At 44.7% G+C, this 19554-nt stretch overlaps 1 protein-coding gene across 2 annotated transcripts in view; it reads left to right on the top strand.

Moving 5' to 3' along the window:
- Positions 1 to 19554, top strand: part of agk (acylglycerol kinase) — an 88753-nt gene that overhangs the window by 53219 nt on the left and 15980 nt on the right. For both annotated transcript variants that reach the window (XM_078568211.1, XM_078568210.1), the window contains exons 6-8: positions 13 to 45; positions 623 to 717; positions 1724 to 1793. In XM_078568211.1, the coding sequence (XP_078424337.1) occupies positions 13 to 45; positions 623 to 717; positions 1724 to 1793 (198 nt within the window). The remainder of the gene's footprint in view (positions 1 to 12; positions 46 to 622; positions 718 to 1723; positions 1794 to 19554) is intronic.

Below are 19554 nucleotides of genomic sequence, written 5' to 3'. Positions count from 1 at the left end.
TTTTGACATTAGGTAATAACTGGGCTTCTTCGCCGAGAGGATGAGGTAAGCATTTCATGTCACAGTTCATGGTCCAAGCTTCCACTGGTATGCATAGAACAAAAATCATAATTCTTGTTTGTGAGTTCTGCCACTTTGACAGTTTACTGATATGACTGATACATTTATGTTGAACACAGTTTCAAATGGCAAGCTTTTATTTTGAAAAATTATTTTTTCTCATTTCTGTGGCAGAGTTTGAAGTTCAATGACACATGTTTCAGTTGTGACATCTATTCTGCTTGCTTCTGCTAACCTTGAACCAGGGTTTAGTATAAAAGCAAGGAGGACAGTACATTTCTTAAAAAAAAAATGCATGGTGGGAGGAAGGTACCTGTGTTTTTAAGAACATGTACTCACACCTTTTAAAGCACAGAAGCATATTCATATTTTAAATGTTTAAACTATGATTTGAGGAGAGAAAAACAGTGTTATTCAGTGACAGTGTCTCCCTATAAAATACAATTTGCTGTTACTGATTACAAGACATAGTGGTCATGAAAACATTCATTGTCCCTAGTGTTCTGGTTAAAGGAAATGGGAAAAACTACCTTTTTATATTTCGTGTTTCTGCTCTTTTTAGGCTGTCTTTAGCAAGATCCCCATTGGATTTATTCCATTAGGAAAGATGAACTCCTTGAGCCAGGCTCTGTATCCTACCAATAAAGAACAGGCCAGGTAAATTACAGCTAAAATTCTGAGTTACTTTGATGAGGAGGTACAGATGATGGGAGGTGGTTTGGCTGTAATAAGCTAACATATTCTTAGGTTTGTGTCCAACTATGTGAAGTGATTGTGCAGATAATCAGCTTTCCCCTCGGTTTCCTGTGGGTAGCAGTCCATTTTGCTTATGGTGACCAGTGTTGGAATTGTTGCCAGAGTTTATGTGGCGTTGATTGCTAATACTCTTTTGTGTTATTGTGTAAAAAGACTGACCAGTTTGATAGGAGACGGGGGATGGGAGATGTACACCTTTACAATTCTACTTTATTTTTAGTCAGTGTTCACTCATTGCATTGTAACATCGGCTTCTGATGCTCTCCTGTTTCCCAATGTCACCGCTGAAATGAGCGCAAGGACAGGCTGAAGGCTGGAATTGCAGAGAGTCCTCTTGACTGTGTTGCAGCTAATTCAAAAATTAATTTCTTCCTCCTTCCAATTTTCTCCCTCCTCATGAAGACACTGGCTCATGGTGTATGTTTATAAGCACTACTCATCCTACAGCAGCACATCAAGGGTTCACTTTTCACATGTGAGCTAGACACCCTATTGATAAGTTACTAAGATGTGGGCAGCATCATAGCTGAGGATGATTTTATTTTACCTGATGCCCATGCTATTGACAGGAGTGACTAGGTGGCAATCTGGAGGGCACACTCTGGTTAATTTGTTTTCTTTTGTCATCTCTCCTTCCTTTCCCTGCTTGAGCATGAAGGCCAATTATAAACTCTTCCCATCGTCCAGACTGAGATCAGTATTTAAACCTGATTCGGTCCTGACTTATGTGGCTTTGTTTCACACAGTTGATACATTAACCAAATAAACCAGCACAAGGCTTCAGAATTATTTGTATCCTGAGCATTTGTTTTCAATGCGTGATGTTGAATATTGCATTTTAATTGCTGCAGTTCAATTCTAGCCTCCACTGCATCCTGGTCATATTTTTCTCTGCTGTGTGTTGCAGACACATTTTAAATGCTACGCTTGCTATCGTGAAAGGAGAGACTGTTCCCTTGGACATATTGGAAATAAAGGTAAGAAGTATTTCCCAGCAATTTTCATACTTGCGTAATCTTACAGAACAAGATCCAGTAGCCAGAATTACCCAGGGGTTTATCTTTCCATTTAAGACAATTTGGAAAAACACTGATAGATCTCCCCTGGCATAGTGAATGGGTAGCCCAGGAACTAGAGTAGTGTTTACTGGGTGATCATGCTGAGCTAGAATATGAAAGCAGTTTATGTATTGCCATCATACAGCAAATTTAGTGAACAAATATAAGATGACTGCTTTGAGGTAAAAATGTAACACTGCTAGTGAAAGATACGGGGGCAATGGAGGTAAAAACATTACACTGCTAGTGAAAGATACAGGGGGCAATGGAGGTAAAAACATTACACTGCTACTGAAAGATACAGGGGCAATGGAGGTAAAAACATTATACAGCTACTGAAAGATACAGGGGCAATACAGATAATCATAATTTTTATCCACCACTTTTTACAGAAAAGATTTAATGTACAAGTAACTTTGTTCTTCCTTCCTCAAAAGCTCTAATTCTCATCACCAGTTATTTGCATTTTATTTTTATTCTACCATCCACAGTGGATTTCTAGTACTTTATTTGTTTATTATTCTACTCCTACATCCGAAAGCCTTCCTTTTGTTTTCCATCTTCCCCAAGGTTAAAAAATATTTTTTCCTCTATCTTACGTTCCATGGTGATTGCGGTTGGACCTGAAACTATCATTTGTCCAGGCAATGGCACTGAATAGTACTGTTCTGGCATTAGTACTGGAGACTTGTGCTCCAGAACTTGCCACGCCCCTATCCAAGCTGTTCCAGTACAACTACAACACGGGCATCTACCCGACTATGTCGAAAATTGCCCAGGTATGTCCTGTACACAGAAAGCTGGACAAATCCAAGCCAATTACTGCCCCAGCAGTCCACTCTCGATCATTAGTAAAATGATGGAAGGGGTCATCAGCAATGCTACCAAGTGGCATTTGCTTAGCGATAACCTGCTCACTGATGCTCAGTTTGGGTTCTGCCAGAGCCACTCAGCTCCTGACCTCATTACAGCCTTGGTTCAAACATGGACAAAAGAGCTGAACTCCAGAGATTAGGTTAGAATGACTGCCTTTGACATCAAGGCCGCACTTGACCGAGTGTGGCATCAAGGAGCACTATCAAAACTGGAGTCAACGGGAAACAGGTGGAAACTCTCTGCTGGTTGGATTCATACCTAGCACAAAGGAAGACAATTGTAGTTGTTGGAGGTTAGTCATCTTAGCCCCAGGACATCACTGCACGAGTTCCTAGGGGTAGTGTCCTAGGCCCAACAATCTTCAGCTGCTTGATCAATGACTTTCCTTCCATCATAAAGTCAGAAGTGGGGATGTTTGCTGATAATTGCACAATGTTCAGCATCATTCGTGACGACTCAGATACTGAAGCAGCCCATGTCCAAATGCAGCAAGACCTGGACAACATCCAGGCTTGGGCTGAAAAGTAGCAAGTGACATTTGCACCACACACGTGCCAGGCAATGACCATCTCCAACAAGAAAGAATCCAACCATTGTCCCTTTACATTCAATGACATAATCATTGCTGTATTCTCCACTATCAACATCCTGGGGGGTTACCATTGACCAGAATCTGAACTGGACTAGCTATATAAATACTGTGGCTGTAAGAGCAGGTCAGAGGCTAGGAATCCTGCAGCGAGTAACTGATCACCTGACTTCTCAAAGCCTGTCCACAATCTGCAAGGCACAAGACAGGAGTGTGATGGCATATTCTCCACTTGCCTGGATGAGTGCAGTTCCAACAACACTCAAGAAGCTTGACACCATCCAGGACAAAGCAGCCCGCTTGCTTGGCACCAACATTCACTCCATCCACCACCGATGCACAGTGTGTATCATCTACAAGATGCACTGTAGAAACTCAGCAAGGCTCCTTAGATAGCACCTTCCAAACTCACGACCGCTATTATCTAGAGGGACAAGGACAGCAGACACATAGGAACACCACCACCTGGAAGTACCCCTCCAAGCCCCTCACTATCCAGACCTGGAAATATATCACCGTTTCTTCACTGTCACTGGGTCAAAATCCTGGAATTCCCTCCCTAACAGCATTGTGGGTGTATCTCCATCACATGGACTGCAGCGGTTCAAGAAGGCAGCTCACCACCACCTTCTGAAGGGCAATTAGGGATGGGCAATAAATGCTGGCCTAGCCAGTGAAGCCCACATCCCTTGCATGAATGAAAAAAAAGGTTTCTCCCACTGCTAAGTCTTTAATTATCTATATACCAATTGGCCACATGCCATGGTCCAAGCCTGGCTTGCTGATCAATTCTGGTGGTAGTGCCTAGGGTTACAAAGGAGCACCACCCTCTTGGCTGGCCCTATTGCATACATAAGTGTGGAATATCATGCTGCACTCTGGTATTGTAGTTCCACAGAAGCCATGTGACAATTCCAACTTCTGTAATGTATCCCTCTCACAGCAGCTGGAAAACTCAAGGCCCAGTTGAAATGTCCAACTTAAGAAACAAGTTTTTTTTTAATATATAACATTTGACATCTACAACAAAGTATGATGTCTGCAATGTGACTGACGTATACTAAACCAGGTTTGAGCAAAGTTACATTTTGGACAGGAATATCTGCTTTTAACGCGATTAATAATCCAGACATAAATTACTTTCAAAATTGGACTAATTTCCAGCTTTTTTTTTGCTCAAAGTTTCTGCTCAAATTTATTTGCATTTCACCGAGCATAGTATTTGCAATGAAAGTGAAATCAGACAGTATTTTAGAATGTATTTGTTTTAAATTTTGCATTAAAAGTTTTCCTTGATACTATATATTTAAGAGTAGTAATGGGGTGCAGTTTCACTATCACAACTAAAAATGGATTTCCCACAAAAAAAAGCATTTTTAATCAGAAGGTGGAATTTTCTGAAATTAGTTCCTGCTGAAATTGTGGGACATCTAGTGAGATGGGAACCTTTTGCCAACTCCTTAGAAATCGCTTCACCTTTCTCATGCTTCACTCACCTTCAGCACCACATTCCTGCTGCCAGCCTACACCACAGCATGGGTGCAACTTTGCAGCTGCACCTTGCACTTCTGGCTAAGAACAAGAGAAACAGCAACACCAACACCAATAGCACCAGCTGCCTTTTCCTCAGCCTCATGCCATGCCACAGGGGATAGGGAACAGACACTGAGATCTAGCTCTAAGCATGTTTTGCTGAGATTTTTTAACTGAGCATTAACGTCCCACCTCTGGGTCCTCAACCAATCAGGGATGGTGTATGGGATAATGCACTGTATCTGTCAAAGGAAGGATTTTTCATTAAAGAGAACATGGCATGGGTTGGAATGGCTCAACTGGACATTGGTTTATAAGGTTACAGCGATGGAAAGGAGACCTGGTAAAGCTGCTCCCTGGGTGTCTTACTCCTCCCTGGAGCTCCTGCTGCGGTACTGCAGTGAGGTGATCTTTCCCAAGGATGGGTGGAAATAGACAACCTTTCCTCCAAGCACATGGATGGAAATGGCCAAGGAAGTCAGCAGGAGAAGTGTGGTGCCTCCAACCTGGAGAAAGTGCACCAAGAGGATCCAGGACTTTGGAAGGGTGGGAAAGGAGAGTGACAAAACATAGTCAGGGCCAAGCCCCATACTCTGACTTTCACAGCATTCTCCTGCACAGCACTTCTCAGAACAACACAGCTTGCAGCTCCACTCATTCGCCTCTCTTCAAGTATCTCACATGCCCATCCAAGAAGCCAACACTCACCCTCATACTTGATTTCTCAGACCCATACTTCACAGTCATCTTACACAAGTGTTGTTTTTCCCTGCTACCCACAAAAACCATTGCTAACACTCCTAACTCTGCTTTCTGTCCTTGCTGGAGAAAAAAGCACACAGTCTAAGGGAGAGGCCAAGACTTGAGGGTTGGGGTGAGGGGCTGTGATGAGCGCCTTGACGGCCACTGGCAATGTGTGCCCGCCTGGAACACTGGAAAGGAGGTCTTGTTCCAAGAGGCTGCAGATGGCAGCGGTGACCTGCTGTGAGAGCCTGAGCCTCCTGAGTAACAGGGAGCTGATGTCAAGAGAGCAGGTCCTCTGCTAAGACCTTATGTTGGGGGGGGGGTTTCACCTTCTTAGAGCTGGATCTCAATGTCTGCCCCCTCTGCCCTGTGGCATGGTATGTGGCTGAGGAAAAGGCAGCTGGTGCCGTTGGTGTTGGTGTTTCTCTTGTTCTTAGCCAGAAGTGCAAGGTACAGCTGCAAAGCTGCTTCCATGCTGTGGTGTGGGCTGGCAGCAGGAATGTGGAGCTGAAGGTGTGAAGTACAAGAAAGGTGAAGTGACTTATAATGAATTGGCAAATACCTGTCAAGCACTCTCTGAGAAGGATTATTGTGAGCAGCAGCCTTTTATCTGGCCAAGGCTACTCTGGCTGATTTTGGCTGAATTGTGCTAAAAGACAAGTGCAGCTTAGTGGAAACTCCGGATCCCTCTCTTTTATATTTTTACACGTTTGCTCACTCATGCAACAGCAACTTCAATAAACAGCCTAAAACAGTCTGATCTAGTATTTCTTAAAATTGTTGCTCTTTTATAACTGGCTTTTCCCCAGTTTTTCTCCAGTTTAAAATAGATTAAGCTTAGGAAAGGTAAGAGTTCTAGTTTTTATTTGAAGTACATAAATAATTTTACTTTTTTTTACTGTATTTAACTTAAAGTAAGGGTTTTTTTCAACTAGAGGCATGGCAGGGCAGCTCAGTCCCGTGTTATGTACCGCCTGCAACATGTGGGAAGCCGTGGATGCTCTTTGCGCTCTGACTGACCGTGTGTGCAGGAAGTGCCACCAGCTGCAGCTACTTGAGCTCCAAGTTTCGGAGCTTGAGCGGCAGCTGGAAGCACTGAGCTGCATCCACGAGGTTGAAAGTTTCGTGGATATCAGCCGGAGTAGCACAAAAGCTTGAGGAATTTCAAGCACAAATTACAGCCATGTAAACTGAGTTAACACAATCTTTTGAATGAGTTTAAAAAACACCTTGCTAGTAGCCAGCTCTGCCCACAAAACTGGCCATGTTCCAAAATTGAATTGATCATTGGGACAAGTTTCCACTAATTAAGCTCATTTGTTGGCTTTTGAGGAGGCTCTAAAAATAAAGCTTTTAAAATTGAGAACTATTACATTGTAGAAGATTTTGCATACATTTTTTGTATGGATTAATTAAATTAACTAAAGTACATAAACACAACTCATAAATTGTTCTGTATAATCATTTTTAAGTAATTTTTAATTAAAATCGGGTTACTCACAGATAGTGGACTAGACACATTGGGAGAAATTTTCATAGGTAAGGGGAGACAGGTTTTGGGGTGTGTGGGGAGTTAAATCCCAGAAAAGTTTCTGGGGGCGGTGGGACCTGTACAAGGCGGATGGGTTGCACCTGAACCGGAATGGGACCAACATCCTTGTGGGGAGGCTTGCTTGTGCTGTTGGGGAGAGTTTAAACTAACTTGGCAGGGGGATGGGATCCTGAGAGGCGGTTCAGCAGGGGGAGATGAACAGCCAAAATTAGAAGAGAGAGCAAGTGAGTCTGGAAGGCATAGAAATTATAGGCCAGTTAAGGCACAAGTGAGTTTGGCAAGGTTGGATGGTATTTATTTTAATGCAAGGAGTCTGACGAATAAGGCAGATAAGTTGAGGGCACGAATTAACACATGGAAGTATGATGCCGTTGCTGTCACAGAAACATGGTTGAGAGAGGGACAACATTGGCAGCTCAATATTCCAGGATATAGGGTCTTCAGGCGAGACAGGGAAGGAGGTAAAAGAGGAGGGGCTATCACAATATTGATCAAGGAATCAATTACAGCAGTAAGGAGGGATGACATCTTAGAAGGCTCCTCAAATGAAGCCATATGGGTAGAACTTTAAAAACAAAAAAGGAGCAATCACATTGCTGGGAGTGTACTATAGGCCCCCAGACAGTCAAGAGAGAAGTAGAAGAACAGATATGTAGGCAAATTTCAGAGAAGTGTAAAAATAATAGGTTAGTAATAGTGGGGGATTTCAACTTCCCCAACATTAACTCGGTTAGTCATAGTGTGATAGGTTTAGAGGGAGTGGAATTCTTAAAATGCATCCAGGAGAGCTTTTTAAGTCAGTACATAGAAAGTCCTACAAGAGAGGGGTCGGTCCTGGACTTAATTTTAGGGAATGAAGCTGGGAAAATGGTAGAGGTATCAGTGGGGGAGCATTTTGCAGATAGTGACCATAACTCCTTTAGATTCAAGGTGGTTATGGAAAAGGACAAGGATGGGCCAGAAATCAGAGTTCTAAATTGGGGGAAGGCCGATTTTAATAAGATCAGATATGATTTGGCCAGAGTGTACTGGGAGCAGCTACTTTTAGGTAAATCTGCGTCAGAGCAGTGGGACTCATTCAAGAAGGAAATAGGGAGAGTACAGGGCCAACATATTCCAGTAAAGACAAAGGGTGGGACCAACAAATCCAGGGAACCCTGGATGTCGAGGGATATACAGAAATGGATAAAGAGAAAAAGGGAGGCTTATGGCAGATACCGAGGGCTCAAAACAGCGGAAGCCCTCGAGGAGTATAGAATGTGTAGGGGGGACATTAAAAAGGAAATTAGGAGAGCAAAAAGGGGCCATGAAAAAGCAAAATAAAGGAAAATCCAAAGTTATTTTACAAGTACATTCAGAGTAAGAGGATAACTAGGGAAAGAGTAGGGCCCATTAAGGACCATAGTGGTAATTTGTGTGTGGAGCCGGAAGTCGTAGGTAGAGTTCTAAATGAATACTTTGTGTCGGTGTTCACAAGTGAGAGGGATGACGTGGATATGGAAATCAGGCAGAAGGACTGTGATATAATTAAAGAAATTAGCATAGAAAGGGAGGGAGGTTCTAAGTAGTCTGGCAGGCTTAAAAGTAGATAAATCTCCAGGCCCAGATGAAATGTATCCCAGGCTGTTGAGTGAGGCAAGGGAGGAGATAGCAGGGGCACTGGCAATAATTTTCAATACCTCCGTGGCCACAGGAGAGGTTCCAGAGGACTGGAGGACAGCCAATGTTGGTACCGTTATTCAAGAAGGGAGGAAGGGATAAACCAGGGAACTACAGACCAGTCAGCCTAACCTCAGTGGTGGGGAATCTATTGGAAGCAATTCTGAGGGACAGAATTAATCTACACTTGGAGAGGCAAGGATTAATCAAGGACAGTCAGCATGGTTTTGTTATGGGGAGGTCATGTCTGACCAATTTGATTGAATTTTTCAAAGAGGTGACCAGGTGTGTAGATGAGGGCAATGCATTTGACATAGTTTACTCAGACTTCATCAAGGTCTCGAATGGGAGACTGATAATGAAGGTAAGAGCCCATGGGATCCAAGACAAATTGGCAAATTGGGTCCAGAATTCCTGAGTGGCAGGAAGCAGAGGGTGATGGTCAGGGGTGTTTTTGTGACTGGATGCCTGTGTCCAGCGGGGTTCCACAGGGATTGGTGTTGTGTCCTTTGCTGTTTGTGGTATATATAAACGATTTAGACTTGAATGTCAGAGGGTTGATCAGTTCGCGGATGAGACGAAAATTGGTGGAGTGGTAAATAGTGAGGAGGATAGCCTTAGATTACAGGAGGATATAGACGGGCTGGTCAGATGGGCTGATCAGTTGCAAATGTAATTTAATCTGGATAAGTGTGAGGTGATGCACTTGGGCAGGACAAACAAGGCACGGGAATACATGATGAATGGTAGGACCCTGGGACGTACCGAGGATCAGAGGGACCTTGGTGTGAATGTTCACTGGTCCCTTAAGGTAGCGGGACAGGTAGATGAGGTGGTTAAGAAGGCATATGGGATACTTGCCTTTATTAGCCGAGGCATAGAATAGAAGAGCAGGGAGATTATGCTTGTCCCACCCCACCTTAAACTGGTTTATATTTCACCTCTCTTCTATTTTTACTTAGTTCTGTTGAAGAGTCATACGGACTCGAAACGTTAACTGTGTTCCTCTCCGCAGATGCTGCCAGACCTGCTGAGTTTTTCCAGGTATTTTTATTTTTGTTTTGGATTTCCAGCATCCGCAGTTTTTTGCTTTTAGATTATGCTCGAACTGTATAAAACGTTGGTTAGGCCACAGCCAGAGTATTGCGTGCAGTTCTAGAATCCACATTATAGGAAGGATGTGATTGCACTAGAGAGAGTGCACAGGAGATTTACAAGGATGTTGCCTGGGCTGGAGAGTTTTAGTTATGAGGAGAGATTGGATAGACTGGGAGCAGACGAGATTGAGGGGGGACACGATTGAGGTGTATAAAATTATGAGGGACATAGATAGGGTCGACAGGAAGGAACTTTTCCCCTTGGTGGAGGGATCAATAACCAGGGGGCATAGATTTAAGGTAAGGGGCAGGAGGTTTAGCGGGGATGTGAGGAAGAATCTTTTCACCCAGAGGGTGGTGGGAATCTGGAACTCACTGCCTGAAAGGGTGGTAAAGGCAGAAACCTTCAGAACATTTAAGAAGTATTTGGATGTGCATTTGCGATGCCACGGCATACAAGGCTATGAGCCTAGTGCTGGAAAATGGAATTAGAATAGTTAGGTACTTGCTTGACCGGCGCAGACTCAATGGGACGAAGGGCCTTTTTCTGTGCTGTAGACCTCTATGACTTCATGTAAAAATAACTTAGCAACTTAGAATACTGATTTTGGTAGGCATGAAAAATCCTGTTTGTTTTAACCTCACATTCCTTCTTCTGTTTCTCTTGATTCTTCTTTTTTACTACCTTGCCTCTCACCACATTTACTTCTCTCTGTGTCCCCTTTTCCTTTCTGTGCAGCTGTTTCTCCAACTTTTTGATTCATGATCTATTCATTTCAAGATTGATTCTTCACTCTATCTCCCTGCCTCCCTCTCTCTATCTCTCTGCCCCTCTCTCTTACTCTGTCTTTATTGCCCCCCTCTCACTCTGTCGCATTGTCTCTTTCTCTCTCTTTGTCTCCCCACTCCTCTCTCTTGCTCGCGCTCTCTCTCTCTCTCTCACTCTGTCCTCCTGCCTCTCTCTTTCTCTCTGTCTCCCATCCTCTCTCTCACTGTCTCTTACTCTGTCTCCCCATGCCTCTCTCTCTTACTCTGTCTCCCTATCTCTTTCTCTCTCTCACACTCTCACTCTGCCTGCCTGCCTCTCTCAATCTGTCTGTCTCTGTCTGTCTGTCTGTCGGTCTCTGTCTGTCTCCCTCCATCTGTCTTCCTGATGCTCTTTCACTCTGGCTGTCTGTCTCCCACCCCCTCCCCAGTTCCCTCTCACTCTATCTTCTGCCTCTCATTGATCTGTCTCTCTCTCCACTTGTCCCCTGTGCTGCTTTCCCTGTCTCATTTTTCTATCTCACTTTCTCTTCTTCCTGTTTATCTGACTGTCTTCTTTCTCTGTCTCTCTCCATACTGTCTCTCCTTTCTCCCCTTTCTCCTCTTTTCCTCTTTCATGACTTTCAAAAGGCATATGACAAAGTACCACAAAACTTAAATCCATGGGATTAATGTGGCAGCGTGGTTAAATGTGGTTTAGCAACAGAAATAGTGGTCGTGGTGACGGTTGTTTTTCAAATTTGAGGAAAGTATACAGTGGTGTCCTCCAAGACCACTGCTCTTTTTGATATATATAACCTGGACTTGGGTATATAAGGCATAGAGCTGGATTAGACACTTGAGGGTGGGCCCCACGTACCTTAGCCACCTGTGCTAGGCTGGCTAGCCCCAATTTATTTTTTCAGGCAACAGCCCTTTAATTAGTATGAAGTGGTCAGTCTCTAGGAGGAAGTCCTGCCTCACAAAGCTGCTGGCAATTGGACCCCAGCAGTTGTGTGCCACACCAGGATTGGTGGCTACTGCCAGTACTGCAGGAGGGAGAGGGAACCACAGATGCCACAAAAACCAGGGAAGTCCGTGATCTCAGCGGGACCGGGATTGCAGACCCCGATGAAGTGGGTAGCAAGAAGGGGGCATGTTAGACAGGGCAGGGAGGGAGGGTGGACATGGGAGGCAAAACTGTTGGGAGAGGGGTGCTCTGTCAAATCGGAGCGGTGGCAGGATGAGGCCCTTAATTGGGCTTTATCACCCACTTAAGGGCCTCTGTTGAGCCACAGGCTGGCAGTCCACCTGATACCTCCCGTGCCATCCATGAAATCGTGGCAGGGGTCAGGCAGGCTAATGATGGCACAGTGCTGTCATTTACAGGCCCACCCTCCTGTTTTCCTGCCCATGGGTGGCCCATAAAAATCTGTCCCATAATTTAAAAGCCTGTAGATGACGCAAAACTCAAAAGTCTAGTAGGAAATGAGGAGGATAGTAACAGACCTAAGGAGGACATAGATAGACTAGTGAAATGGGCAGACTATTGGCAGATTAAATTTAATACAGAGTGTGAGACGTGTTGCATTTAAGATTGAGGAAGGACATTATAAACTAAATGGTACAATTTTAAATTTTTGAAAGTAGAAGGCTGTAAAAAAAAACATACAGGATCTTTTTCCTTCTTAATAGAGGAATAGAATGCAAAGGCAAAGAAGTTATGCTTTATACGTTACTGGTTATGCCCTAGCTGGAATAATGTATAATTTTGGGCACTGCAGTTTAAGAAGGATGTCAAGTCTTCAGTGAGGATGTAGAGGAGATTTGTGAGAATGGTACCAGGGATGCAGGACTTAAGTTACATGGAAATGTTAGAAAAACTGTATTTTAATTCCCCATAGAGTAAAGAAGGTGAAAGGAAGATTTAGAAAGGTGTTCAAAATTATGAGGGATATTGGCAGATTAAATAATGAGAAACTGTTTCAGTGTCAGAAAGGTCAGCAACCAGTGGACTCAGATTTGAGAAAATTAGTAAAAGAAGCAGAAGTGCGATGATTTTTTTTTACACAATGTACTGCCTGAAATGGTGGCAGCATATTTAATAATAGTTCTTTAAAGGGAATTGGACAAATACTTGAAGAGATAAAAACTGTAAGCCTATGGGGAAAGGGCAGGTCAGTGAGACTAATTGAATAGCTCTACCAAAGAGCAGCACAGACAAGGGGCTGAATGACCACCTCCTGTGCTGTTTTACCCCGTGCTTTTCTTTCCACTTTCGTGCCAGACTATTTTAAACAATATTCTGAGGAATTTCTCCTCATTACCTGATTTCTTTTTGAGAGTATTTTGTGTGCTTGCATGCCATTGTAATGTAATGGTGTTGGCAGAGCAAGGGTTAACGTGCGATTGGAGAATAGCACCACCCACAGTATGATGTATAGAGTCACATGGTGAGAGACTCAGAATCTAGATGAAGCCTGCATGGAGACAGCAGCACCATGCATGCAGTAACTGGGATCTGAAAATAGTTAAACACGACCAATAAAGTATTTATGTTTAAACATACAAGTCTCAAGATCTCATCACTGAGACACCAAATGAACCCATGACACAACAGAGAGGAGTTCCCTTACTGGCTTATTCCCTGACTTCCCTCAGTCTGTTTTACTCTTGGGCTTGTCACTTTCCTACCTTATTTCTTATTCTTCCTCTTTCTTGCTTTTCTCTTTCCCTCTCTTTGGAAATTTCACCTGCTCACCAGTTCTCTCCCTGCTTCTCATTCTTCTCCTCTCACTCTAATGTTCGATGGTCCTTTTCTCTCCCTTTCTTCTTCTCAGCCCTCCCTTCTCTTCCCGCTCCTTTTCTCTTCTCCTTCCTCTCTGTTCCTCCCCCTCCTTCCTCTCTGTTCCTCCCCCTCCTTTCTCTCTGTTCCTCCCCCTCCTTTCTCTCTGTTCCTCCCCCTCCTTTCTCTCTGTTCCTCCCCCTCCTTTCTCTCTGTTCCTCCCCCTCCTTTCTCTCTGTTCCTCCCCCTCCTTTCTCTCTGTTCCTCCCCCTCCTTTCTCTCTGTTCCTCCCCCTCCTTTCTCTCTGTTCCTCCCCCTCCTTCCTCTCTGTTCCTCCCCCTCCTTCCTCTCTGTTCCTCCCCCTCCTTCCTCTCTGTTCCTCCCCCTCCTTCCTCTCTGTTCCTCCCCCTCCTTCCTCTCTGTTCCTCCCCCTCCTTCCTCTCTGTTCCTCCCCCTCCTTCCTCTCTGTTCCTCCCCCTCCTTCCTCTCTGTTCCTCCCCCTCCTTCCTCTCTGTTCCTCCCCCTCCTTCCTCTCTGTTCCTCCCCCTCCTTCCTCTCTGTTCCTCCCCCTCCTTCCTCTCTGTTCCTCCCCCTCCTTCCTCTCTGTTCCTCCCCCTCCTTCCTCTCTGTTCCTCCCCCTCTTTCCTCTCTGTTCCTCCCCCTCCTTCCTCTCTGTTCCTCCCCCCCCTTCCTCTCTGTTCCTCCCCCTCCTTCCTCTCTGTTCCTCCCCCTCCTTCCTCTCTGTTCCTCCCCCTCCTTCCTCTCTGTTCCTCCCCCTCCTTCCTCTCTGTTCCTCCCCCTCTTTCCTCTCTGTTCCTCCCCCTCCTCCACCCTATCAAATTGGCAGAGGTAGACCCAAGCAAGAATTTATAGAATGTATTCGGGACAGTTTGTTAGAACAATATGTTGTAGATCCAAGCAGGGATCAGGCTATTTTGGATCTGGTAATATGTAATGAAGCAGGGTTAATAAATGATCCCAGAGTAAGAGATTCCCTAGGAAACAGTGACCATAACATGGTAAAATTTAGCATTCAGTTTGAGATTGAGAAACTTGGGTCAGAAACAACTGTGTTAAACTTAAATAAAGGTAATTACAAAGGAATGAGGGCAGAGTTGTCTGGAGTGGACTGGGAAAGGAGTTTAGCAGAAAAGACGGCTGATGAACAATGGCAGACGTTTAAGAAAATAGTTTATGACTCACAACAAAGGTATATCTTTGTGAGGAAGAAAGATTCTAGGAAGGGGATAAACCAACCATGGTTAACCAAAGAAGTTAAGGATAATTTTGAATTGAAAGAAAAAACATAGTGTGGCAAGGATTAGTACTAAACCAGAGGATTGGGGAAGTTCTAAAAACCAACAAAAGATGACCAAAAAAATAATAGAGGGAGAAAATAACCTTTGAGGGTAAATTAGCAAGTAATATAAAAATGGACAGTAAGAGCTTCTTTAAATATATAAAAAGGAAGAGAGAGGCCAAAGTGAACATAGGACCCTTAGAGAATGAGGCTGGGGAAATAATAATGGGGAACCAGGAAATGGCAGGGGAGTTGCATAAATACTTTACATCAGTCTTCACAGTAGAAGACACTAATAGCATTCCAAAAATACTAAATAATCAAGGGCAAAAGTGGGAGAGAAAATAAGTATAATAACTATCATAGAGGAAAAAGTACTAGGGAAACTAATGGGGCTAAAGGTCGATAAGCCTCCTGGATCTGATGGGTTGCATTCTAGGATATCAAAGGAAATAGCTACAGAGATAATGAATGCACTGGTAGTAATCTGCCAAGAATCCTTAGATTCTGGAAAAGTCCCGGAGGATTGAAAAACCGCCAATGTAACGCCCTTATTCAAAAAGGGAGGGAGACAAAAAATGGGTAACTATAGGCCAGTTAGCTTAACATCTGTCATTGGGAAAATGTTAGAGTATTATAAGGGATGTAATAGCAGAGCGTTTAGAAATGCATAATATAATCAAGCAAGTCAGCATGGCTTCATGAAGGGGAAATCATGCCTGACAAATTTATTAGAATTCTTTGAGGAGGTAACAGGCTGGATAAATAAAAGGGAACCAGTAGATGTAATGTATTTGGATTCCAAAAGGCATTCAATAAGGTACCGCACACAATGCTACTCAATAAGATAAGAGCCCATGTGTTGGGCGTAGTATATTAGCATGGATAGAGGATTGGCTAACTAATAGAAGACAGAGAGTTGAGATAGGGGGTGCATTTTCAGGATGACAATCTGTAACTAGTGGAGTACACAGGGATCAGTGCTGGGGCCATCATTATTTACAATATATATTAATGACTCAGGTGAGGGGAGTGCATGTACTATCGTCAAGTTTGCAGATGCCACAAAAATAGGTGGGAAGGCAAGTGGTGAGGATGACACAAAGAGTCCACAGAGGGATATAGACAGGTTAAGTGAGTGGACAAAAACTTGGCTGATGAAATATAATGTGGCAAAATGTGAGATTATGCACTTAGGCAGGAAGAATAGAGGAGCTGAATATTATTTAAATAGAGAAAGACTGCAAAAAGCTGCAGCACAGAGGGATTTGGGGGTCCTCGTGCATGAATCGCAAAGGGCTAGCATACAAGTTCAGCAGATAATAGGGAAGCAAATGGAATGTTGGCCTTTATTTCAAAGGGAATGGAATATAAAAATAGGGGAGTCTTCCTAAAGCTATACAGGGCACTAGTCAGGCCACACCCAGAATACTGTGAACTGTTTTGGTCCCCTTATCTAAGGAAAGATATACTGGCGTTGGAGGCAGTCCAGAGAAGGTTCACTAGGTTGATCCCGGGTATGGAGAGATTTTCTTATGAGGAGAGGTTGAGTAGGTTGGGCCTGTACTCATTGAAGTTTAGAAGAATGAGAGGCGACCTTATTGAAACATATAAGATTCTTTGGGGGCTTGATGGGGTAGATGCTGAGAGGTTGTTTCCCCTTGTGGGAGAGTCTAGGACCAGTGGGCATAATCTCAGAGTAAGGGTTCGCCCATTTAAGACAGAGATGAGAAGGAATTTCTTCTCTCAGAGGGTAGTGCATCTGTGGAATTCTTTACCGCAGTGGACTGTAGAGGCTGGGCCATTAAGTATATTCAAGGCTGAGATAGACAGGTTTTTAATCAGTAAGGGAAGCAAGGGGAAAAGACAGGAAAGTGGAGATGAGGATTATCAATCAGCCATGATCTCATTGAATGGTGGAGTGGACTCAATGGCCCGAATTGCTTACTTCTGCTCCTACATCTTATGGTCTATCTTCCTCCCCTCTTTCATCCTACCTTCCTCCAACTCCTTCCTCCCTTCCTCTCCCTCCTTCCCTATACACCCTTCGTCCCTTTCTCCTTCTCATCTCTCCCACCCTTCCTCCCTCCTCCCTCCCCTCCTCTGCCTCCTTCCACCTTCCCTCTCTCTTCTCTCTCTCTCTCTCTCTTCCCTCCCCCCTTCCTCTCTGTATGCCTCATACACTTACATTGGCGTTGAAGCTTGGATGACTCATGCAAAAGCACAGTTAGCAAATGGGTTGAAACTTGTTGACAGGCATGGTGCAAACAGTATCTTAGTAAGTACGTTTTACTGTTGCAGGAGGCGCAAAATATATTTCAGAATACTTTCCATAAAAACAAAACTCATGCTGAAGGCTTAATTTATTGTAGCAACTTTTCAGCATGATAGTGCAGTGAGCACAGTTATTTTGCAGGAGATTAGTTCAATTGAGCAGCTACTTAACACAAGCATATGAAATAGGAGCAGAAGTAGGCCATTTGGCACCTCGAGCCTGCTCAACCATTGAATAAGATCATGGCTGCTCTGCTTGTGTTTCAAATTCACATTCCCATCTACCCACAATAATCTATATTGCAGGGTTTGCACAAAGTGTGGTGGCATTAGGGAGAAAGGACATTTTACCTGCCAGCCGCAATGGCAGGTTTTCGCGCTGTAGCGTCCCATTCCCGGTACATCCCACCTCATTAATAATGTATTCCTGGTAAACACGCTGCATTGCTGGCGGGATGGCCTCAGATTCGCCTGCCCCAACGTCACCTCAGGCCTTCAATAATCGGGTGCCATATTTAAAGGGCCCCCCTGCACAGAGCTAGCACTCTTGAAGGGATCGGAAGCTGCTGCAAAGTCATGGCTGCCAAAGGGAGGAAACATGCTGCCCCCAAATTTAGCGACGTCTCCTTCGGGTTGAGGCCTGTCGTGAAGTCCTCTACCCCGCTTTGGGTGAAGACCAGCAAGCAAGGTCACCATTTGAGCATGGGACATGGTGGCAGAGATGATCAGCGCCAACACCCTACAAAAGAAGTCAACCAGCCAGTGCCAAAGAGGATAAATGATCTCCGTTCCGCCAAGGTAAGTCACTCTTCTCATCACTCTCAACTCTCTCACTCACAAACCCATCAAATATCCACAGGGATCTCTCACTGCCAACAACCTCACTGGGCATCGCCGCTCACACTCTCACACACACCTTCATCTGCCATGTGGATCGTGTGCTCATCCCGTCCATGTCACTACTCACCACCCACACATGCCAGGCATCCTTCTCATCTGGCCTGGCAGGCGTCATACCTCAGTTGCTGGAGATGCAAAGGCAAGCTCGGGAACATCAGGAAGGGATGTCCGCTGCACTCCTCAGATTGTAAGGCACGATTAAGGAGTCTGTCCGCCTTCAGTCTGAGGTGATAGCGCTGGCAAGCACTGGCATGCAGTCAACACTGTAGGATGGCAGCCGCCATGGAGACCTTGGTCCAGGACATCGGTCCTGCACTGCTACACAGGCTGAACTCCCATCACTGATGCCATAGTTGGCCTCCAACAGTGTCAATGCAAGAGGGATGCGGGGCAGCTTGATTTCACTCCAGCTTCCCCTTCTCCTCAAGGAGTCAGCCAGGGGCCTTCGGACAGTAATAGGGAGGAGGATCAGCAGGTGCACAGACCGAGTCCATCCACCCTGGGGACTCCAGGAGTATCTAGCCCATCCGAGTCCCCTCTTCTTGTGACTCCAGCAGCTCCAAATCCACAGGCTGAGGAGGGTGCCACTGCCACCTAGCAGGACACCGAAAGCTGGCGCAGCCCTCCAGAGGACATGGCCAAGCTCATCACAGTACGGAGCAGTCAGCAGGCTGCCTCCACCTTCGCAGTGGATGTCTGGGGAGCACCAAGACATAGCAGCAGGGTTAGGAAGGTTGAGAAGATGTAACTCTTTCGAGTTATCAACAGTCACAGATTGTAACTCTTTCGAGTATATTCACAGTTCTTGGTTTCCGGGAGTGGGACATGAACCCACAACCTTCTGATTCAAAGGCGAGGGTGCTATGAACTGAGCCACAGCTGATACCTCCTTGAGAAGATGTAACTCTTTCGAGTACATTCACAGTTCAACTCTTTCAAGTACATTCACAGTTCTTGGTTTCCGGGAGTGGGACATGAACCCACAACCTTCTGATTCAAAGGCGAGGGTGTTATGAACTGAGCCACAGCTGACACCTCCTTGAGAAGATGTAACTCTTTCGAGTTATCAACAGTCACAGATTGTAACTCTTTCGAGTACATTCACAGTTCTTGGTTTCCGGGAGTGGGACATGAACCCACAACCTTCTGATTCAAAGGCGAGGGTGCTATGAACTGAGCCACAGCTGACACCTCGAAGAGGTAACTCTTTTGAGTACATTCACAGTTCTTGAGTTTTTTTTTTGTTCAAAGTCCTGGAGTGGGACATGAACCCACAACCTTTTGACTCAAAGGTGAGGGTGCTATGAACTGAGCCACAGCTGACACCTCCTTGAGAAGATGTAACTCTTTCGAGTTATCAACAGTCACAGATTGTAACTCTTTCGAGTACATTCACAGTTCTTGGTTTCCGGGAGTGGGACATGAACCCACAACCTTCTGATTCAAAGGCGAGGGTGCTATGAACTGAGCCACAGCTGACACCTCGAAGAGGTAACTCTTTTGAGTACATTCACAGTTCTTGAGGTTTTTTTTTGTTCAAAGTCCTGGAGTGGGACATGAACCCACAACCTTCTGACTCAAAGGTGAGGGTGCTATGAACTGAGCCACAGCTGACACCTCCTTGAGA

This window comes from Cetorhinus maximus, chromosome 22 (genome assembly GCF_964194155.1).
Source record: "Cetorhinus maximus chromosome 22, sCetMax3.hap1.1, whole genome shotgun sequence".
Taxonomy (NCBI): Eukaryota; Metazoa; Chordata; class Chondrichthyes; order Lamniformes; family Cetorhinidae; genus Cetorhinus; species Cetorhinus maximus.
This window is presented reverse-complemented; position numbering and strand designations above follow the sequence as displayed.